Source organism: Orussus abietinus, unplaced genomic scaffold, assembly GCF_000612105.2.
Source record: "Orussus abietinus isolate OABI.00-Male unplaced genomic scaffold, Oabi_2.0 scaffold13, whole genome shotgun sequence".
NCBI classification, from domain to species: domain Eukaryota; kingdom Metazoa; phylum Arthropoda; class Insecta; order Hymenoptera; family Orussidae; genus Orussus; species Orussus abietinus.
Genome location: NW_019394887.1, coordinates 1,166,508 through 1,190,380, shown reverse-complemented (window position 1 = coordinate 1,190,380; position 23,873 = coordinate 1,166,508). Strand labels below are relative to the sequence as shown.

Here is a 23,873-nt window from a genome sequence, read left to right as displayed (position 1 = left end):
AAACATGGCCACACGCTTCACGTATGTATATTGATTTATTTACACATTTTCTCGTATAATTAAAATAGAATTGTCATAATAAACTATAAAATGGATCAAACAACAATTAATTTAGCAGGCTCACGCGCCTCGTCGGCGAATATGGAGGGCGAAAGTCGGGTCTTCGCCTGGAACCGCATCTGGGGGAAAATGGCACTCGCGGCTCGCGCGTTTATCGTGCGAAAATATATTTATATATATATATTTATATATTTATATAAAATCTAAAAATCTCGCCCTCATCCGTCGCTTCGGAATTCCGAGTGGAAACGTCCCTCCACCTGCGGCCCGACGTAAGTACGGATCGTCGACTCCCAGCTCGTCCTCGAGAGGAGGACGGAACTCCTGGGGGAAAAACGCATCAGCGGGTCGTTCGGGAGGGACGTCTTCACGAGAAAATTTCCCTAGTCGGAATAAGCCCGAGCCCTCGACCCGTACAACTCGAAACACTGGTCGCTCCTCGTTACGATATCAATAAAAAAAATTGCCGCAAAACAGTTTCGATATGTACAAATTTGATAAAACAGGGAAGGGTTAAGATCGCCACGAAGCAAGATTAACTCGATATTACTGGCCGCAGCTTTGTAGCGATGCCTTTTTTCCTTTCTTTTTCTTTTTAAACAGTAACTGCCGAACATCTCAACATTCTCGCGATATAACTATCGGTACGATTATATTGCACAATATCGTTACAATATTCCAACAGAGTCGCAAGGTCGACATACTCGAGCGCGGTGAGACGCCATATTGCACAAACCTTTTATACAATTTAGTAACTTCGCAGCCGTTAAAAACGTCTCATCTTGCCGGCATAGCTCTTCGCGTCAATTTCCTTATCAGCGTGGTTAGAAATTAAGATTGTACATCGTCGAGTCGAGAGATCAGCCTGCCGAGGACCGTCGCGATTTCTCGGGTTAACCACGAGGCCGTCCACAGGAATAAAATCCCCGCCTCGACACGAGGGCGTTGAATTAAGAGAAGTTGGTCCCCGGTGATGGTCTTCGCCCGGAGGACCTTCGTAGAGAAATCCCCGACGTCGACGATGCCCAGGAGTGGAAAAACACGTCCAACTACTCCAGGGCGTCCCGACACTCGGCTCATCCCAATTGAACCTATCGCACCATCTTCAGGAGGAGAATAAAAAATTCAGCATGAGGTTCGGACAGCAAGAAATTACTATAAACCGAGAAGAGTCTCCTCCGAGGACTTTCGTCCTTACCGGATAATACCTCGCCGTCTCGAGGACGCGAAAAGGACTCTGGGGTTAAAAGTCATTGTCCCAGCCGGAGGTGTCATCCGGAGGAGGTGGATCCGAGTCCGGTGGGTACTCGTCAAAGTTTGCGGTATCAGTGGCACCCTGGACTCTTGGCATAATAGGAGGCTCCAGAGTTCTCGCCCTGAGTCCCTCCCAGTTGAACCCGTCGAACCATCTGTACATAAATATATGCATGCATTGCAAGTAAATGTACACATTAAAAATTATACATATGCATACTTCTGAACGCGTGAAAATCGGTAACTCACTTGTGCTTCTGAATTTCACTGATGCCGCCTTTCTGGTAACCTAGACGCTCCGCTGGATTATCCCTGGAAGGAATGGAAGGTCAGAAAGGAGGTTTATTTAATGATATTATTCTTGGAGCCGGGAAAATGATAAATGAAAATGTAAAAAAATATATCATGCAAGTACCTGCAGAGTTTCTTGATGAGCGCGGTGGCGTTGCGCGTGATGGTCCTGGGGAACTCGATGGCGTCGATTCCCTTGAGGATGATGTTGTAAGTCTTCATGGGGTCGGCGCCGGTGAACGGAGGTGTTCCGGTCAAGAGCTCGAACATGAGGACTCCCAGGGACCAGTAATCGGCGCTGATGTCGTGGCCCTTGTTGAGGATCACCTCCGGGGCGACGTATTCCGGAGTGCCGCAGAAGGTCCAGGTCTTCTTCCCGTTCTCCAGTCTCTTCGCGAATCCGAAATCCACCAGCTTGACGTACCTGAAATTCGCCTGCATTACCGAGCCATTCCCAAGACGCGTTATAAATACTATATTAATATTTTAGGAATAATTTCCACCCTCCGGAATTTAACTTACCGCGCTTTTGACATTATCTATTTACAGGTAAACCCATTAAAACTATATTACCTAAATTTAATATAATTTTCACGCTTCGTTTTTTTTTTTTTTTTAAGAAATTAAGTTTAAAAGCGATCGCGACGTTACCCGTGACTATCGAGCAACAAGTTCTCCGGCTTGAGATCCCTGTAGATGATGTTCCTGGAGTGCAGGTAGTCGAAGGCCTCGACGACACAAGCCGTGTAAAACCTGGTGGTGCCGTCGTCGAAGTGTCCCCTGTCCCTCAGGACGGTCCAGAGTTCTCCACCGAGACAGGCTTCCATCAGCATGTACAGGTACTTCCTGTCCTTGAAGGTCTTGAAGAGCTTCACGACGAAGTCGCAGTCGGCCTCGCCCATGATCCTCTTCTCGGACATGATGTGCTGCTGCTGTCGGGTCTCGACGATCTGCGCCTTCTTCATCTGCTTCAGGGCGAACGACCTGGAGCCGTCTCCTGCGATCTGCACCAGCTCTACCCTGCCGAACCCACCTACACCTAGAGTAGCCAACGGCCTCAGGTCGTTTAGTCGAAGCTCTCTGAATTCCTCGTTCAACCTGAGAAAAGAGAGATTCATTGGTAAAGGGTAACTGGAAGGAACCAGGGTAAAAATAAAAATCAGGATTTCTTTAAAAAATTAATGATAATTAATTTAAAAAAAAAAAATGTCCCATCACACTTTGCGATATGAAAGTGCTAACAGTGCAATCGTGCCGGGTGGTACGCAGGTTGTTAATAAAAATCGTGATTTTTAAAAATAATCTGATTGGAACGTCGATTGATCTCTTAAAAGAAAGGATAAACATCCTTTACACCAGCGCCAAAAGAAAGAATAAAAAGAAAATGCAATCTCCTCGACGCGTGACTTACTCTCGTGTTCCTCGGCGACGATATTTCGCCGATCCTTGAGCAAGGCGTGAAACATAATTTCAGAGTCTTAACTTGGAAAGTACACGTGGAAACGGGTCATGTTCTATTTTCCAACGATTCGTAAGATTTTTTTCACGGGCTTTGGGGAGCTAAACAATGGATTTACCTTCTGCGCTCGACGAGCTCGTCCTTGTATCTTGTTCTAATCTCGTCTAGGGAGGAGATCAGCTGATTGAAGGTCTCCCGGTCGATGACCAGACAACTGACTCCTTCTGGGTCGTCAGCAACAATGTTGGCCGTCCTCAGGTCGTCCCTGAACCAGCAGAAATATTATCAGCAATTTAATAACGTTCCTTATCGTGTCAGATTTCATATATTAATTTCTTTCTCACGAGGTATCATATAATATCAAGTGTTATATTAGATGTCTCGTGTTCTCACGTTTCTTATCATACAAATGTAGAAAGTAAGATGATAAGGAATGTCTTGTTTACCCTTGAAGAGCCTTCTCCCCGAAGAAGTCACCCTTGCCCAAGGTCCTGATGTACTTCTCCTCTATAGTGTCAGGTTGTTTAATCGTCACGCGCACTTGGCCTCTACTAATAATGAAAAAGGTATCCCCTCGTGCTCCTTGTCTGATAATATAATCGCCATTGTTGTAGAACGTCTGAAAATCGATATTGTTATACAGTGATTCGAGTATTAAAAATTGACCGGACACGATGGGAATTATTTTACCTCTTCCAACACGTCGGAGATCTTGATGAGAGTCTCCTCCGGCAGATTCTTGAAAATCGGAACACTGAAACGTAATGGGAAATTATGTTAATAGATCGATCCACGCGGATAAGGCTTCCGGTGAAAATACTTCCTCGAGTTTCGCGAAGCATTAAATGAGACCACTCGAGCATTGTTTCACCGACGATTTGCACATTCGATCGAGCCCGTTGCAGCCGCGACAATTCCCGATCCTTTTTTTATCAAACCCGCAGATTGTTGCAAAACGGCCCAGAAATGTAACAGAGGAGTTGCGACATTGTCAAGATATAACCAGAATATTGTGCAATATTCCAAGTCGTGGCTAAGATATCGATTTCCCACGATCCTAAGTCCGGTTACGACGCCGCGGTTATCCCGCGCCCCCGAATGCAATTTCCCATCTAAACGACGTATAATATAAAAAAACTCCATTAATCAATGTTATTCCACGCATCGTGCCCTACGACATTTATTGGACGCATTTTCTTGTGCCGGGCACTATTAAGTCAGAAAAGTGGAATTTCCCTCGAGGACCGAAAGCAACATGGCGGCGCTGTCCTCGACGCGGCGAGAGTGAAATGAATTAATAACTCCTTACGTATCTAATACCATGAGCCAGAGAATTTGCATTAGATGCAAGAAGATGTATTGAATATAAACTCGTACCGTACGTAATTCCCGAGTACCCGAGAAACGGGGAATAAAATTTTAATGACCGACCATTTCGGAATGCACGGTCCACCGGACTCCGGCATTACGAACATCGATATACATATATTGTCGAGAGTCGATAATAGCTTCCGGCTTCCGAAGTTTTCGTTTACCGGCGTAATTTCGTCACCGGTATAAACAAGCCGGCTCCCGAAAGAAAAGAAAGAAAAAAGGAAAGGGGTAACAAGGAAGCAGAAATTAAAGACGAACGAGGCGACGACGCCACAGATCGTCTCCCTATATTTACACAGCTGGCTCTTCCTCAAAGAAGCATCGGCGTCTCAACAATTAATCATTCCCACGTCGAACTTTGACGTGGGAAGAAATTTTAGACGTCCCTGAGACAAGCAAAAAACCCAATCAGGGCGATCTAAAATTACCCTCCTATCCCAGAGACATTTTTTTCTTCTCCAGGATTTAATTACGATATTAGGCCGTCCCATCGAATCCCAGGACAAATGTCACTTGCAGAGAACTTTTTTGGCGGTAATTTCAAATTTCTTTTCTTTCTCGATACAAACAAAAATTATGTTCGAGAGGAATATTAAGAGATATAACGCGATAGGAAGAGATAATTATATTCACGGAGATCCTATTTTGGAAAATCGAGCTTAAAAATTGATTGGACTCTACCTTTTGAGAAAGTCTGTATATTCGGCCTGCCGAGACAGGCCGGTCCTCATCATGATAGTCTGGAAACATTGTCTATCTATGGCCCACAATTGGCAGTCCGTGGCAGCAGTGATAGTAGCCGTCCTCTTGCAATTGTAAAGGATCGCCAGCTCCCCAAGGACCTTCCCAGGAGCCAGGGTGCTCAAGTACTTGCCGTCCCTCGAGACCTCCACCTTGCCCTCTGCGAGAAGAAACCCTCGTAAAAAATCGTCGGACGCCTGTAGGCGCTCGTAGTAGCCAAGGGGTTAAGAAAGTCGGTATTTATGAAAGTCACGTGTAACTTGGAAAATTAAAATTGTTAAATTATAACGGGGTATGGTAACGAGGATCTAAGTGGAAATATGGTTTAATTAAATTCCCTTGGATCGATGGAGATAAAAGTCATCTGGAAAAGGACGAGCCAAGGAGTGGGCGAATTTGTCCAGCTCTTCGGAACAACTTTGGAGGGAAAGGGAGATACTCCATCCGGCTATGAGCATTGTGCATGCGTTGTCTCACTCGCGTGGGTGTCCCTCTCCTCCGCCGAGGACCATACTTGTCCCAATTAATCCGAATCGCGAGGGACATCCGCGTCGATGACGACATCAAACCCCAGACTACTCTCTTTCTCTCTCGTCTCGAGAGGACACGATATACCACTTGACTCGGCCGCTTTCCTAGCGCTCCTGCCATTTGCAATTCTTCGGGATCATTTCCCCGCGAGGAAAATGAACGATAAAGGCTCCGGCCTCTCCACCCGAAAGATCGTGGGAAAATGAGTAGAAAATGTCTTTTGGAAATTCCCGTGAGACGTACGGTTCTCCAGATATTTGATAACGAAGTCGACCAATCAGGTGGCGGGTCTACTTCGTGGCCACGCCCCCACCGGGTCAGCTGACCGCGCATCAATGCGCAACTTCGGCCTCGAATATCTCGAGAACTATAGCTCCCTCGAAAATGTGCAAAAGAGGTTTTCCACTCGGTTTTTTTCGAGGAATCCGATGCGCGACAGAGACGCGGCTTAGGGCGAAGTTTTGACGAGCGAGGGCCGGTTTTTGGGGGGAAGCATGGAGCAATTCGGAACCTCGGGTTGGGAAGAGTCCGAACTGGTCGTCGGGTATCTCCTTTCACGAGTCGAGTCACTATTACGCGTTGCTACATGCCACCGCCAGCGGTTTACAGTCTTACAGCGGTTGTCCCAGTTTAATACGGTGACTTGCCTTCCAGTCCAGAGGTTCTCACCCGAAATCCACGAGAATCGACATCCCGGCGCGTATTCGAAAATATTTCCCGCCTTCCAGGAGAGCTTAATAAGAGTAAATTAATCCCCTCGTGTCGTCTATTTCCCAACAAAAGGTCACTGTCACTTTTACAATCGGTATTCGATTATCTCCCTGCCAGACAGTTTCTGGAGCAGAACGAGAAGAGCGAACGCTGATTAAGTCGTTCCTATCGGACCTGAGGACTAATTTGCCGGAGTTCGATACGATCGTGCATTGTAAACAAGGGTCCGTAATTTCAGACTGTAAATAGACATTCATTGACCGTAACACATCTTAACCCTGACCTCTCCTCAAGTAATAGTCATACCATCCATTAATAAACTCGACATTAAATGAATTTAATCGAGCCCCTTAATCCATCAGATCCCTAAAAACCTAGGTAGTGAAAAAAAAAAACAATCATCCCTATAAGCCTAAACAATAAAAAAAATTCATATTTAGCAGTGATTCAATAATTTATACCGTTTTTCCACCGCGAGCTGGATCGCGAGTAGAATCGCCCGACGGTAGGAAAGTTTGTTAACATTCTTGACGGTCTGTTTTGAAAATCTCGATTGTCTTGTCGAGGTTATTCGAGAGGAGAAAGAGACAGAGCCAAGATGCGCACTTCCGGGAGGAATCCGAGTCGCCTTCGAGCCAGGACTCGAAATCCGATCCCTGGGATTTCGACAGGACCTGGGAACGTTCCCAGGGGGATAAAAAGCATAAAAATATCCCCGCGGCTTGAAAAATTATCTCGGAAACCCGTCCACGAGCGATGCCAAGAATCTCCGTCCAGGGTGACCGCAGGATATTGAAAATACGCCTCGAATTTCGTTATTCCCTTTTTTTTTTCTTTCCCGCACTAGGCATTTTTATTTCCCCTGAGATTTTCAAGATGAAGCTAATGGTGAAATTCCTCAATTAGGATGCAGATATTTTTTCAATAACACCGTCGATATTGTGAGGAAAGTTAGGAAAAAATCCAGGTGGAGAAAATCGAAATTTCAGGAATTGAAACAAAAAGAAAATTTAGGATCGCTCAGTTGTTTCGTCATTTCGAGGACAATAAATAAATAAAAAAATAAATAAATATATATAATATATAAATAAATAAATATATATATTTATATATAAAATTCCCGTTGACATTCAAGAGCGATCCGGGAGCAGTTGGTCACGGCGCCTTCCCGAGGAGAAAGAGCGGGCCCCGAGTTCTATTCTCCTTGTACCCCTAGCGGCGCGTAACTGAACTTTCCGGCCAGTGGTTCTCACATAGGGCCCCCTCTTCCTGAAAATCCAGGAAGGAGCGGGAAACTCACTTTCCCAGGTAACGGGATTTTCCTCGACGATCCCGGAGAAGGCGGTTCGAACTCTACCAATTGGCCTAGGTCAGGTTCGGCCTTCTCGACTCGACCATTCGCCACATTTAATTCCTTAAATTTAAGTAATTCTAAAATTTGCAAAGTACTTTTCCTCAAGTTTTGGTAGCTTCTATCAAAGCGTAAAAAATCGACCTCGAGGTCGACCCGTAGTAGGTCGCCTCGGCGTAGAAAAACACGACCTGTTCCGAGCCCGAAGAGGAAAGGTTAAACCTCGGAGATAAGGTAAGGAGACAGAATAAGGGGAGCGATAAGACCCCTCGGTCTTTTCGACGTTCAGAGAATAATCCTCTTCCCGACTCGTGACATCGCTTATTGGACGTTCAAGTCTCCGATTCGAATGTCTCCTCGAGCCAGGAAACTCGGTAGAGTCCCGCGCCGAATGTACACACCTTGTACAAGTACATGTACATTATCGCTATACATAATTTTAGGGACTAAGAATTAACGTCCTATCGTAACAAGGATTTATCAGGTTCCTCTCAGGAACTTTCGCGGTAGGAATCGATTTTCCAGCTCCGGAGGAAAAGAACCTCTACCTTCGCCTCTGGCTTCTCTCCTGGGTCTCCTGGCGAGAGGCTGGGGCGCCCCGGTCCTCCTCCTCCTGGCGTAGGTGTGCACCGGGACGATGAGTCTGGGCCTGGGGATGAGGAACCCCGGGCTGGGATTCTCGTCTCCTCTCGTCTCTCCAGCCTCGCCGTACCCCATCTCCTGGGAAGCCTCGCTGTCGGTCGTGTCGGTGTCCTCCCCGCTGCTCGACCTCCTGGACCCCTCGCCCTCGTTCCCCCGGGAGTTGGTCCAGTTGACGCCGCACTCCCGCCAGCTGGCCTCGTAGAGGAGCTCCATCGTGCGTCTCCTCGTCGCGTCCGGGTCCAGGGCGAGCTCCGGGTCCTCCAGGACGGCCCGCCCCGGATAGCCGCGCACCTTCATCCCGAGGGATGGCTCGTCGCACTCGGGGACTCACTTCTAGGACTGCGCGAATCGGGACCTTTGAAGTAACGACCCTCGATTGAAGGGCAACTCCGACGTAGGGGCGAAATTCCCGAGCACGGGCAAGCGATAGTCGACCAAACGTCGGATGCGGGTGTACGACTAGCGGATCGACCGCCAGGCAACTCCGACATATGGGCGAGATTCCCGAGCCCGATCAAGCGATAGTCGACCAAATGGACGCACCGAGGCTCACAGAAGAATCCTTTCTATTTATTCTATAAACAAGTGATTTCTCTCCGATTAATCGGAAAAGACGACTAAACCAAACAGAGAAAATCCCCGCGAGGACTTTCCTCGTCCCGAGTGGCCTTCGGATACCTTGTCTCATTTATAAAGGAATTTACGGAACGGCAAATATTATTAACATTTCCAAGTGGAAAGGAGTTGGTCTCATGACCAAGCTTATGCGATAAATTCCGCCTTTCGAGTAATAGAAAAATGTCCGTTTCTTTTTCCCTAGTGAGAAGGAATCCAAATTTTTCGCTAGTCGAGGTTAAAAGTCGCCTTTCTCCTTCGGTGAACCAGGGTCGAAAGAATCGCGGCGATTTTTCACGAGAGTCTTATCGGTACGCTCCGTTATTCCTCGTACAAATATCCGGATGTCTCGTCCGCGGACAATTAGCGTGCTCAAACACATCGGTGTCCCCCTCGTCTAGATCTCGCGAAAGACCCTTATCATCGGATCTGCCCGCGAAATCCTCGCGACATGTAGACCGAGCACGTCGAGGCGTATCTCGCAACTGGGGTACGCACTCCGTTCGAGCGTTACGCACGCACGAGTATCCGGTACGAGAACGGAGCACCTACCTTCCACCAGGTTGAGCACCCCTAGTCGCCCGAGCACGATCGATTGTCATTTCCAGGGTCCCTTAGATCGGATTGTCCCATAGGAATGGCGAACGGATTTTATTTCAGAGCTTATAAAAATTAATGAAATTATTAACGAAGTGTACTGAATTTATTTAAATGACTAATACGTGGCTCGTTGCAAAATACCCGTTTGAAAGTACGTAATACATGGGACAACCCGACATAGAGGTGAAAGTAAAGGAATAAAAAAAATAAGTATTAAAAAAAAAAATGGGAATATCGAAGTAGGAATAACGGAGGTCCCGATCCGCGCGGCCCTACCGGAAGGTCGAAAGGCACCTCCTCGAGGTGGACAGGATCGCAGAGGTCCTCATGGTCCCCGGAAGGTCCCTTTGGGGCCCGAGTACCCGCGGGGCCCTACCGGGACGCTCCAGGTCGGCCCCGGGTGATCCTGGTGCTCGACTCTCTCCCTTTCTCTCCTTTCGTTCGGTCGCTCTACCTCTCTCTCTCCCCGCGTGCAGTGCCCGCTCGGTGCACCGCGCGACTGGTGAAAACGGCGGCGGCGCGGCCGGCCACTGGCTGGGCCCCCCACCGCCGCGCCGGCGGGCCCGACAGCGGCCGAGGAGGACCGAGCGCGGCCGGCGGCGCGCGGACGCCGCCGAAGGTGCCCGACTGCGCCCGAGCCAGTCGGGCCGCTCGGCCCCCCACTCCTCGGCCTGGGCCGCCAGAGAAAGGAGCGGCGGCGCTCAAATCGAGGCTCCGTCGACGCGCCCACGAGAAGAGGTGCTCATCCCGGGGACCCGGTCCCGTGAAGGACCAGGTTCTCCGGAAATCTTTCGGAGAGAGGGTGGTCGCTCTTATCGGAGCGCGTAATTCCTCGGGCCCAATTGCGTCCGTTCAACCGGGAGTTTCGAAATTGCTCCGAGTTTCGTCATCGGGCAATGATGAGAGTGCGCTACTCGATAACGTGGTACGGCGATAGGGTGGGAATAAAAATTCAGGACATTCCCGAAGAGGTATTAAAACACTTTTCGAACGTTCTAGAAGAGTAGGCCCTGATGGGCTTTTGGAGAAGTCCGGTATGTCAGGAGTACGTCATTCGGTAATCTTCGAACTAGCCTTGGGGTGTCTTCGACGTCTGCAAAAATCCGAGCGAAGACGAGAGGTCCTATTTTCCCTCGACAGCTCTTCCTCTTGGGGCCTCCTTTGTCCAGGATGTGGTCCGAGAGTACTTCTAAAGCGGTCATCCTTGAAAAGGACCTTCTTGGTCCAGGGTGAAAAGGTTCTCTATCATTACCTGCATTCCTGCCAATGATCCTGAAAATAAGGACGAGGTCCCTTTTTTCCAGGATCCTGGAGTTTCCCTAGTCCCGGGCTCTACTAGGATTACTCCACGGATGACAGACGAGATCGACTTTCTCCGCTTCTTCCCGAGGACTTTCCCCGAGTTTTCCTCGTCCTCGATTCGAGATGGAAAGACCTCTCCATCTCTACGTGAAAACATCTCGAAGGACCGACATGCTCCAAAGGACGACCCCGAGGCTCCAGGATTTTCCTCTTTCCTCTTTCCCTCCTTCCTAGAGGTGATTTCTCTTTCTTCCTTTATCCAGGACTTAGTCCTGACGTTCCTCTCGACATCAAGGACCACTTTCTTTCACCTGATCGTCGTCGAAGGATCTTCGTCCTAGACTGTTTCCAAAAGTCGTCGCAAAAAAAAAAAGAAAAAAAAAACTATCAAAGGCATCCAAGGATCTCTCTCGAGTTTCCCCGTTTCCTGGAGGTCGTTCGCCTCTCGTGGGCTCCTTTGTCCAGGACTCGTTCGGCCCCGACGTCGGTGCTCCTTTCGACGGGCAGTCATCCTTGGAGCCGGAATGGCCGTCAGCTGTTGCCAGCCGTACCCGGCCGTTGTCTCCGGTGAAAGGTCCTGAGGAGCAAGGACATGGGCCCCGAAGAGGTCCACTTTCGCCTCCGACTTCGTTACGCAATCCGATCCGGCTCCACCCGGCGATCAGCCGATCCGGTAACAGCTAATTTCCTAATTCGATCCCGAAATTCGGCAATCCAATGATTCATCCGATCCACATCTCCTTAAGCTCAGAAAAAAATTCACAGCCAATCCCTTGGCTCGATATGAACCTCGCGATATTAAATATTTCTCGGAAAGTATGTCAGAAAATATTTGGGGTCACGGACTAGACTTAGATACCAACAATTCTTAGTTGATAAGGGCGGCGTTCCATTTTAAGGGTCGCGACGCTTGCATAGGTCCCAAGGGATGGGAGGGCGAGAAGGACTTCTAGGATTTGGAAAAGAAAAAAAAAGAAAAAAAGAGGGGAGAAAAATCATCAAGCAGACTCACTCTCCATGACGTAGACGATGGAGCCGACATCTCCCTCGCGGATGATGATGGACCCAGCGGGGAAGCTGACGGGATACATGCAGTCCACGATTTCATGGATCTGCGTCAACTCCAGGTTCTTCATGAAGTCATTGTCCAGGATGGCGCCCTTGATGAGCTCCCGAGACCTGTGAAAAGAGGATTAAAAATCGCTTAGTAAAGGATTTTAAAAAGAAATGTTAAATATGCGTCAACCGAGACTCCTCGGACATCGGTTTCGTATCACCTTTTTCGCGTTTATAAGCGAGCGGGAAATTATTTTTCGCGTTTACAAGCGAGCGGGAAATTATTTTTCGCGTTTATAAGCGAGTGGGAAATTATTTTTCGCGTTTACAAGCGAGCGGGAAATTATTTTTCGCGTTTACAAGCGAGCGGAAAATTATTGCGTGCATTTACAAACGAGAGGAAAATTATATGTATATATATATCTATAAAAAGATGCCTTATTTAACAGCCGAGCCAAGCGAAGCCCATCCTTGGCCTTGGCCCTGACCTGGGCCGCGCTTGGGGTAGGTCAGGGACTCCTCTCCCGCTGCCGTGATTTTTAACCGGCTTAAAAAAGAAAAATTTCAGAAGGTTCTCAATTCCACCCTAACAAACGTACCCTTTGAGTACGTCCATGCGTAATGTACGTTTTTAAACCGACTTAAGAAGAAAATTGACAAGGCTCTCAATTCGATCCTACGGGTGTACCCATTTTTTAAATAATAGTCGGGCATTATTTTTCTTCGCCTCTTGTCCAAGGCTCCAAAAGAGGCGTCGAGAAGAAGCTCGACGAGACTTCGCTTTCGGGCCAAGGAGGTTCTAATTGGACATCATTGGTCGCAGAATGCGTCCTCAATGATAGCCCATCGACCCTCGCATCTCGCAATGGGATTATTCCCGACGAATCATGAACGAAGTTTCAAACTATTCGGCAAACCTAGTTGGGAGAAAAGTTTTATAAACAAAACCTCTCCGACGCCACTTTCGCGTCACCTTAACTCCCAACCCGAGTGAGTTGATCCGAAGTTCTAAGGGGAAAATGGAGAGCACCGAAAGTGCTTTCTCGAGCCACCGAAAGTGGAGTATCGAAGGCCTTGGCAGCGCCGTGACCGGAACCCCGAAGAGCCTTCGAAAAATTACGCAAACCTCGGCGTAGGTTTCACTTTTAACGTCCACTACCTCTAGAAGGGGACGCGTGTCAAGAATAAAAAAAAAAAAATAATCGCGCAAAAGAGAACCGCATTAATTTCGACGGCGTGAGATATTACTTATTCTCTATTGTGCGTTAATAATGAATTTATATCTAAATCTATCGAAGTGAACCCCGCGGCCATTTTGAAATTCAGCGGCGTCGATTATCTAACCGTGTATTCATTATTTCCGCTCGCGCTTTTTCCCTTCCGTCTCGATCGTTCCTTAGTTTGGTATCTCAGGCTGAGGATGAAAATATCTTTCGGTGAATGTCTCTGAAATTAATTCGGGGAAATAAATCCGGGAAAGAGTACCGTACCTCTGAGGTTTCCCGAATTTCGGAACGGGGACGGAGTCGTTCTTCAAGGGCTCCGCGGATATGGCTTGTCTTTTGGACCTCTGTTCGGGTCCCAAGGGACCCGAGGACATCCCGAATTCTACGATCTGTCGAAACTTGTCGATCTCGTTCCTCAGATGGCGAATCGTCGCCTCTTTTTCTTCCAGGGTCTTCTCCAGAGTCTCCACGGTCTCGTCGCGCCGACGAAGAGCCTCGGTTCGCTCGTAGAGAAGCCTCTTCAAGTCCCTTATGGAATCCATTTTGCTCTTCCGATTCTCCTCTTAGTCTAGTTAATAAATATTAAAAACCACTCCCAGTGACGCCCTCTAAACCTTTCTAAAAAATTGCCGAGAAAATTGGGTCCGAAACTTGCAAGGACGCCCTCGAGCACTTCGCCGGCGACGAGACGCGACAATGGCTCGTCAAAAGTGATCGCATCTTCTTATCCGCTTGAAATATACGTGGTTTCCTTCTTCGAGGATGCAAACGAGGATATAACTCATATTCTCCTGTCGTATCTCGCACTCGATGCGTTCTATTTCTCGGTTGTTTCTTGCAAAAGAAAAGCTACTCCGCGTCCGTCCACGATTTCCAAGATGGCCGCCGTTCCCCAGCGCCGCGTGAACTCTTACATATTTCTTTCCCAATATTTCCCTGTTTATTCGCAGGGAGCCCAGCTTGTACAAAGTCATTAGAATTAAATCCCTCGTTAACCGTCGTTTCCTTTCCGTTGAATTTACGCATCGAACGTCGCAATTTTACTTCAATTTCCACGTATCCTTACATAAGACGAGCGTCTATTTTTATTTCCCCAGCCTCGTTTCGAAGCTTCTCGAAGTTTTATCCCAGAAGATCGGAATCACTTTTCGCAAAATGCCATCTGTATTTAATACAGACGAAGTCCCCTCGGCTTTTCCGACTTTTCTCGTATTTCCGAAGGAAGCTTCTTCCGGGGGATTCGCCTAAGCCAAAGTGCAGTCCTGGTTTTCCTCTATATAAATTTTAAACCTCGCCTCGAAGATATTCATACGTTGAGTATCCTTGCGCAGGACTCGACCGTGTTCTATTTTTATTCCTGAGCTAAAGGCTTCTCGGAAGTTAACTTCCGGAGCAGCACGTAGTCCTCGAGGTCGATCCTTCGAGAGACCTCTCTTCTCGAAGACGACGTCCAGGATATCGAATGGAGTTTTCGATCCGAGATAAAATATCCTTCAATTTCCACTTCCGTCCTCAAGGATCATAAATCTCGTTCTTTTTCCTCCTCGAAAGTCCCCCTCTCGTCCCTCCTCCTCCTCACATACTCTTTATTTTGAAAAATCACATTTATATAACGAGATGAACATAAAAGAAATCCCATTCAAGCCCGGATAACGTTATCAGGAAACCTGGAGAGCGTTTCCCCAAGGTCGACGTAACCTCTTCCTAGCGTAAAATCATCTTCTTAAGCTCCAAAATGCATTTTTCAAAACCTTCAGCGTAATATCCTCCTTCGGCAAATTTCTCTCCTCGCAGCACTGAAGGTCGTTTCCACCTTATCACCTTAAAATCGACAAGGCACATTTGTTTCTCCCTTTTAACTCGACCGTAAGTTCATTTTAAATGTTTAAGTTTAGTCTACGAATCCCTTTAGCCTCCTATATCCTTCCTTTCCGCCAATGGACGTTTCCACGTTTCCGCGGGAATGCGTTTTCTTTTTTTTCTTTTTTCCCCGAGTCTAAGTCGCGACTCGTTTCCGCGGAGTTCCGGATGACTCTGCCGCTCCTCCACCGGTCGCTTCCTTTCACCGGCTTGGCGCGGAGGTTCAACCCGGCGTGCGCGCGCACCTTCCGCGGGCCCGATTTAGGCCGAGATAAGCCGAGCCCGCCCGAAGGGGGAATCCGCGAGCCCGAGGTCACGTGACGATTTTTTTTATATCCAACCACTCGAGCGACACACTTCTCTAACGACGAAACCCGCCGTGACAAGTGATTCTCAACATGACACGGAAGACACAGATTCGGTAAAAATTAAAAAGGCATTAAAAACAAAGGGGGTTTCTCTAATTCAAAAAGACCGACGCGCAGGAATTCCTTCCGAACCGTTAAAAAGTCGATATATAGTGGCCCAGGAGAAGCAGACTTTTGAATCATCGACGAGGCGAGGATTCGTTAATCACTGTCGACGTGCGTGGCGATTCGAAAGCGAGCGAAAAATTCGAAGCGACCCAGTTTTCGTGTCGACAGCGCCTGAAGGTGTGTACGAGCGCGACCGAGGTGATCTTCTCTTAGAGCAAGAGGCCCTGAATCTTGAGCGATCGCAGATTTCTTTCGTACTAATTCAGAACTGGCCTAGACCTAATAAACGACGCTATCCCGGGGGCTGTAGACTGTCCAGGGTGAATTTTTTTAAGAGCGCAAGTTCAAACACCTCGTAAGCCCATCTGCGCATCAATGTCCTGATATTCGCTTAAGAGAATATTCAATAAATCGGAGATTTAGAGTGCGCACAGAGGATGGTGACCATCAACTAATTGCAATTCACCGTCCCCATCCTCGATATCAGGAAAAAAATCGCGAGAATTCTACCTTATCGATCCTTCCACGCGAGTCTCCTTGTATTCTCTTAAGATACTCCATAAATCGGACATTTACTGCGCGCACACAGGAGATGGTAACCATCCACCGATTACAGTTCACCTTCTCTACCCACGATACGGGAAAAACGCGATATCTTCCAAGAATTCTACATTATCGATCCCTCTACGAAGTCGGTAACCCTGAATTCTCACCGGCAAGCACAACAGTACGACACGGAGGACAGGGTTGACCGTCTCGGCGAGGGATGGCGCCACCGCCGAGACGTCGCGAGTTCGCCTCCCTCTCCTTCGGCCGGTTTAGCGCGCGGTCGGTGTTTTAACATTTAAAATGTCGCCAGTGGCCGTGCGACAGGAGCTATTTTTAGCATTCCCGCCGAGATAAGCGCCCGCGGTCGCCGGAACGCGGGAGGGCCGGGGGGCAGGCAGAATCAAAGAACTAATTATACATGACGTCACTCGACTGGTTTCAACACCACATCGGCGTCGCCGCGGAGCCAAGTGGGCCAGGAGCGTCCAGAGTGCCGGAGGAGCCCCGATAAACGCCACGCCTCTCGATAGAAATGAAAATTAGCCTCCCGAACAGCAACACAAAACCCCCCGAAAGAAGAAGGAAAACCTCGAAGCATAAAACAAACCCGGAAAGGAAGGTAACGCAGGTTCTCCCATATTACCAAGATGGCGGCGGACCGATTCTGAAAATCAGGTAGCGACGCGTCCTCGGTTTCTCCGCGTCCAAGTGCTTCCATCGTTTTTCCCCGCGACGTGAAAAAACGAAAAAGAAAAAAAAAATCAAGCAGGTTAGTTTCTTCCGCAATTATCGCGTCTGAAACGTACTTAGTTTCAGGTTTTTATGAAGCTGGGATATTTCTCAAGGCGCATGCGATTAACCCCCCCCCCCCCTTCCCGGAGAAGTGGACGCAGGGTAAGGAGTAAGTACTTAGCGTGTTTGTACACACACGTGGATGTATTACATATTCATGTATGCATCGACGTAAGTATGTACGTGCGTATATATAGCGTCCAAAAATGTCCAGAATGTGACTCGACAAGAACGGTCCGTTGACCAGAGGATTCTCGTTTTTTTTTTCTTCCCCCCCTCCCGGCACACGGGAGGCCCACTCGGGGCCCACTCTCGGTTCAACTGGATTCAACGACGTCGCCGCCGGCCGTGACGAGAGCTATTTTAAGGCTCCCACGGCGTGGTCGTGTGGACGGTGCACGAGCCGGCCCGACCCGGCCCGACCCAAGAATAGGGCGCGTCCCGAAGACGGGCAAGCGAGAGCGCCGATTACGAGCCGATTACGCCCGAAGTATTCCGAGTCCCGGGAGTCGATCCTTCGCCCCTCCCTTAAAACTATATCTCGCATTTTATTCCCGCCTTTCTACACGGTGACTCGACACTTTTCCCTCCGTACCTCCCCGAACGAATTTTTCAGCTAACAATTCATTTAACGACCGTCAAATGAATCGCCCGTAATAAAAAGTGAATACATTATTATGAACATTGGTACTGTCTGTCGCGGCTAGAATTGATAGGCAGTTTAGGTTAGTAGTACGAACACTGGTTTTGCACTCCAATAACATATCTCGAATTTTGTCGAAAACGGCTACGGAAGAAAAAAAATTGTATAGAACCCAAAAGATGTACTTCTTCAAGAGCCGTAACTTTTGTCCGAAGCTTTTTTCTCTCCTAACCCTTTACCGATCGAAATAATGTGAGAATTAAAGAAAATATACGTATCAACGATCGTTCTCTCCTCGAAGATAACGTTTCTGTCAATTTTCACTATCATATTCGTAATCAGTGGGTCAAGATACCTAGGTATACGAGGTTTCAAATTAATCGGAGGTATGCGCTTTTCTTCACCTCCTTATTCGCACCTTAAATTAATAACCTAGCCCATTCAGCGATGACACGTGAGTGTGCACCTGGTGCCGGTGAACGAGGTTATGATTCACGTCGGTGCCAGACCGCATTGGTTATTTTCTTCTTGTTCTTTTTTTTTTTTTTTTTTCGTAGCGCGTCTAGAATCCTCCAGAGGCGCCTGCGGACAATTCCTTTCCGGAGGAGCGACCTTCCGGGGGGTTCCACCCACCTTGTTGCAATTTCGAGGCTCCGTTTAGGGGAACGGGTCGAGGAGTATTTCTAGCTCGACGGGTCGGGCGCCCACCCTCGGCGTTCGCCATTTTCAGTTCGTACCTAGAGGGGGGAACCGCCCACGTGCATCGCTAACAGACTATTGGCCCGATCCGGAAAATGGCGCCTGCGCCTTCTATCTTCCGATCAACAATTTCCGAGACTCCCAATAAAAGGGAAATATTCCTCCCAGGCGAGTGGCTATCACCATTTTCGACCCTACCTTAAACAATGTCCAGCAAGAAGTCTACGCCTACCTCAAGATTCAATTAATTTCTCCCTGACGTATTTTAGAAAAAGGGCCACAGATGGGTCGGCTTGAGAAAATGGCGCCGGCGCCTTTTATCGACGGTCGAGATATATAGCATTATATTACGTAAATTTCCTACGTCGTCGAGAGTCGAGTTCGAATGTTTAGTTCGGAGAAATCCCACGACGGGCCGCGGCGCTGGGTTGAGTTCCACTGCGAGGGGCCCCGCAGGGAGACCGGTCTTCCCTGGGGTATTTAAACCGGCGCCACCGCCGTTCCTTCGAAGATGCTCCTCTTCCTGGTGAAAAAAGAATCCCCCCCTCGTCGGATCGCCCCTTCCCGGGGTTGCTACCCCGTCCGTCCGCGCTCGAGAGAAGAGACCCCACCTTCCGTCTCCCTGTACTCAAACCGTATCCCTGCGTCCCCTCGAATTGCATTTCCCTCTCCCAACTCTTCATTCCGTCTTTAGCCCCCTTCAATTATAAACTCAATCATCAATTATTAACATTCCCTATCGGAGAAACAAAGCTCTCCCTTCCTAGCCCGAATCCAGCCGCCCACGTGACCAACCCAAGATGGCGGCGCGCTCGTCACGTGACACCGGGGGGAGTCATCTCGCATTTCCGCGAGATTTAGCACTTTTCTCCGCCGGACGAGTGACATTCCTCGCTCGGTCATAGTTAATCCCCGTTCACGACGAATCGCGGGTTTACTCCAACGTATTAGATAATCGATGATTTAATCGGAGCCGGCCACGGAGCGATAAAGACTCGTCGAGTAGGGGAAAAACCGAGATACGGGCGGGGTAAAAAAATCTCGTACCCTGGTTTCTTTTGTCCACTCGTTCTCCTCCCTTTCCCCGGGCGACCGGTCGTGTACACCCGGTGGTGTTTATCGGCGCGCTCCCGCTGTTTATCCGGCGCGAGAGAGATAAATCGCCGAGCCGCGGCGAGAGGGAAGGAGGAGGCGCGACGCTCTGGCTCGGTGGCAACGCGGAATGCAAATTCGCCCGGCCGGGACAGAGGGCGCCTCGCGTAAGACGGAGACAGACCGACGGGCCCGTAGTAGGAGCGAGAGAGACGCGAGCCCGCGAGTCTCCCCCGAATCGCGCGGCGGCCATCTTGGCGAACGGCGCGCCACCCTGCGCGAAACTGAGGCGACGCTATTCTTATTAACAAATACCATAAGGAGACATAAGGACCTCTGATTTTCTCTGATCTAACGACGCGAGCACCACTTGCGGAAAATGAGGGAACTCCGATCCCACGTGACATCTACAGACGTAAATGACCTAAAGTGCTTTTAATTGTGCAATCAAGGTACGCAATGGGAAACGATAATCCGCGGATGATATACGGGATGTGATGTTTTTAACGCGATAAAGACCAGCGGACGATAATGTTTAATTGCAGGATTTCATCGAGGCGGCGCTCTCGGCACTGGATCGAATAAATTTGAATATCTCGCCCCCTAATGTGGGGAGGATTTTAATACATGGTGTCGTATCCTTTCTGGCGAGACTTTTCTCATTAATAAACCGAAAGAAAGGGAAGACAGAGGTCGAGGTTTTTTTTATCTTCTTTCTTTTTTCTTTTTCTTTCAGTTTTTCGGAGCAGTTAATCGCGAGTCCTTGATCGAATGAATTTACGGGGGAATCTGGAACGCGTGGATTCTCTTGCCGAGAATAAATTTCCACGGACACGGTGACGCGACTTATTTATGGCCAAATAAATCCGGCCTGGACCGCGGGGATTCTTTTTATTTTTTTACCCTCTTTCTCCCCCCCTCTCTCCATCCCTCCGTGCAAATAAACGGCGTCGCGCTTCGCCGCGATAAATCAGGGCGACTGATTTCCAGGAGGACCGACAGAATTTATATTTCACGGCCGAGGGTTCACCGATTCCTACCGAGGCGTGCGGTGCCATTAATTGGACTCGGTGCGCTCTCGAGGAAAATCCGCCATTTTTAAATCAACCTCCAGCCGCCATTTCCGAAAAAAAATACAAATCCACGTATGGCGAAATAACGTGGCGAAACATTTCAATTATGCGAGTATGAGAATACATCCAAAAGTGATTCCGTGCAAACGAAACATTCATCCGATAACTCACGGGGCAGGATTTTTTATACGAGTATAATTCGTGAAGCGAGGTTGGCTTAAAATTTCGCACGCTTTTCCTGGCTCGGAGATAAATACAGCTGATTTTCCCGGTTGTAGATATCAAGTCTTGGAGAGGTTTAGATCGGATGTTTACATTAAAATCGGGACAAGTGTGTACCCATTATCCCGGTTACCCCACGGAGAGCGAGCGGTCCGGAAGGGTCAGTTGCACCTCTCGCCAAGTAAGAGCCTTCCGCAGGTGGGCAGCCCGACCTTGACACTCGGACACTCTTCACATGATCCCGGCATGAAAAAAAGATGACACGTATTTTTTCTACAGGGCCGCTTCTTGCGAGACGAACCGCGTTCGCGGGGAAAATGAGCGCTCGCTCTCCAACGAATTAAATACTACGTGGCCTCGGCTCTGCGCGTTATACAATTTCAAAAACATGTCGCATTACGCCGAGGCGTGACGAGCTTCTCGGTCACCTTAGTTAACTTCGTTTTGGTCAGGAAACCCGGCTGGGGCTTTTTATCGCGGTACTTCCTGCTGGACGTGAACGGAATGAATTAATGATACGCCATCGGCCAAACCCGGAGAACAATTCGACATGACTTAAATTGAATAATTAAAAAAAACGTGAATAGCTACCCGTCTCATTGGATCTTGTTAATCAAACCCTCCGATTCCTGACCCTGCTCCACTGGTTTAAAAGAAGAAAAGCAGAACCACCAATGACGAGTCTCCCTTCGTAACACTCTTGAATTCCTCCTCGACCCTGTCGATCCCTGATGTATGTATAAAAAGCTCGCAATGGACAGGATCAACCCGAGACCTGCCAAGTATTTTACAAGGATCGAATTCCCAAGTAATAACCAACCTTCCGTACACGAGATCCAAACCACCGTGCCAGAGTTCCCTAAAATTAGCTCCCGTAAATCCTTTAGCATATCTCCTGGCGTACCGACTCTCCGCAAAACGCTTTTGCACTAACCTGACGCTCTTGTCGACGACGGCGAGAGGTGCCAGCTCTTGTAGAGGAGGTTCAGCGGAAATGCCCTGTGCCCTCTGTTTCCTGGGCTTTGGTTTATGCGATACCAGTGGCGACTTGTAGGGCAGGACGCTGAGGAACTTGTCTAGGTGGCTGCGCACCTCCTGGATCTCTGCGTCGCGCCTCTGGAGGGCAGCTTCGAGTTCGGCGATCCGCTCGTCCTTTACGCGCAGGAGTTCCTGCAGCTCCCTGAGGGTGCCCATGTCGATGCCCGGCCCTGGGATGGACGTGGGGGTCTGGGGGACGTCCTCCTCGTCGGCGAGCCGCTGCTGCGTCGACGAGAAGCACAGCGAGTCGAAACACACGCGCATAGACACGCAGGCGTCGCGGATCGGCCGACACTCGCCTCCTCCGCCGTCCATTCACGCGCGCCGGTCTCGGCTGGCGGACTTAACCTCTACCTGACCTGGCCGCGTCGTCTCCGCCGTCGGCGAGCTCTCGGGAACGCGAGATCCGCGAACGCGACCACGGCGCAACCGAGCGCGCGCGCGGACACCGCCGCGGCTTGCCTTGCCTTCCCTTGCCTTGCCGCTCTTCCAGATCTTCGCCCTGCCCTGCCACCTCCACCGCCGCCAGCATCGTCGCCGAGTGTTTCGAGGTTAGGGGAGCGAGGCGAAGAGAGAATGCTGCCCGAGCGCCGTCCTTCGGGAGACTGGAGGAACGAGGCGAGGCGAGCCGGCCGTTTCGACCGTAACGCCATCCGACGATGGCGACTCGAAGCGCGGCGGCGCGCGGCACTACCGATCGGTTCGAATCGCGAATAAAGTTAAAGTTACTATAAGATGATAATCTCCTTCCATCCCCATAAATCTCTTCGTAAATTTTCTCATATCTCCTCGTAGATGACTAATACGATATTCAGGGTGATATCCACGGGAATATTATCTCACGAATGAAGAAGAATCTCAAGACAGAGATACCTTATATTGAATTACCGAGTATCGAGGGGAACGGCGCCGCAAAGGAAATCGATTACCTACGTCGGAAGCTTCGGGAGTTACCCACCGTAATACTACATACCGAGTCGCGATAATAACGTATCAAGCCCCGAGAAATACGAACCGCGTCTGAAATCTCCTTTATCCCTGCCAGAAAGCCGCTGGTATCTCGAGACGAGAGCTCCCGCGCGCCATCTTTGAAATCCACCGCGCGAGAATTCGAATCCTCGATCGATCGACCGTCGCGGGAATTCAAATCCTGGAAGCTCTCTCTTACCTAAAAACGTCAAACGATCATCATTGAACTACCAAAAATCACATTGTACCTTCTCACGAACTTCGTAACAAAGCTTCGGTTAATTTCAAGTCGCTCGAGTACAGTCGATACGTCTGGCGAAGAATAGAAATTTGGAAAATAAAGGGAAGAAGGGAAACAAGCCACCCGGGAGTATCGACCGAGGGTAGGAAAGCGAATAATCAGAGGCCTTGGGCGGGTTAGGCCGTGGTAATGGAATAGCGATGTTAGTAATGCCCGGTAATGTCGTCGCAGCCTCGCCTCGCCTCGGCTCGTCGGGCAATTTGCATCGCATTGTGTACTCGTTACGGGTCCATCTGCGTCCCGGGGTTCCGGGCACGCCGGCGCGCCGACGCGCCGACGCGCCGACGCCGGGCGTCGCCGCCTCGGGAAACGCCGGAGAGCGTCGAAACCCTAGACTCGATTACCGTCCTCGGTCCCGGCTCGCTCCATACTCGTTAGTCGGTCCATCGACGGCAATCGGGCCCGTGGAGCCGGCAATCGGTGATCGGCGATCGCCGATCGCCGATTCGCGCCCGCCTCGTTGGTTAGGCCGCCGCGAGTCGATCCGATTAGTCGTTCCGCGTTGCGGCGAAGAGCCGAATCCCGTCGGCTCTTCGCCGCGGGAATTAAATATTACACCTTTATCCGCGGTCCCTATTTGCGGAGGATTTTTTTTTTTCAGAAGGCAGACCGCCCATACAGCGGTATAAAAATTAACCAACACCTATACCCGCAGTTCCTATTTACGCAGAATTGTTTTTCTTTTTTTTCTTCTTTTTTTTTTTTTTCACGAAGCAGATAGCCTATACACCGACATACAAACTAATCCTGCTATTTCATATTCCCTCGTAAACAGAAGTAAAGGAAAGGAAAATTCCATCGAAATTCTCGTGCCAGTCCAAGAAACGTTGGCGATGATTCGTTTTTTATTTTTTACGCCCACGTGCTTTGCAGTGGTTTCTCATTTCGGGATTTTCCACTTAGATTATCGAGCCGTTTCGTTTAATCACGTGCCACTTGTTAGTGG

The 23,873-nt window shown here is 49.1% G+C and overlaps 1 protein-coding gene across 6 annotated transcripts; it reads right to left on the bottom strand.

Annotated features, from left to right (window-relative positions):
* Positions 1–11: 11 nt before the first annotated feature.
* LOC105697920 (cGMP-dependent protein kinase, isozyme 2 forms cD4/T1/T3A/T3B) lies at positions 12–22,231 on the bottom strand. 6 transcript variants are annotated; one of them, XM_012421669.1, is made up of 11 exons: positions 21,554–22,231; positions 11,944–12,110; positions 5,120–5,339; positions 3,755–3,818; positions 3,511–3,683; positions 3,183–3,329; positions 2,257–2,703; positions 1,730–2,029; positions 1,564–1,626; positions 1,269–1,469; positions 12–1,163 (listed from the first exon to the last, which is right to left on the bottom strand). In XM_012421669.1, exons 1-10 carry the CDS (start codon positions 21,970–21,972, stop codon positions 1,304–1,306), a joined length of 2,166 nt encoding a protein of 721 aa, XP_012277092.1. In that variant the 5' UTR covers positions 21,973–22,231; the 3' UTR covers positions 12–1,163; positions 1,269–1,303. The 6 variants fall into 6 exon arrangements, with proteins under 6 accessions (XP_012277092.1, XP_012277085.1, XP_012277124.1 ...); XM_012421662.2 differs by having other exon boundaries at positions 1,259–1,469; positions 21,554–22,230; XM_012421701.2 differs by lacking the exon at positions 21,554–22,231 and adding an exon at positions 21,211–21,231 and having other exon boundaries at positions 1,259–1,469.
* Between the last annotated feature and the right edge of the window lie 1,642 nt (positions 22,232–23,873).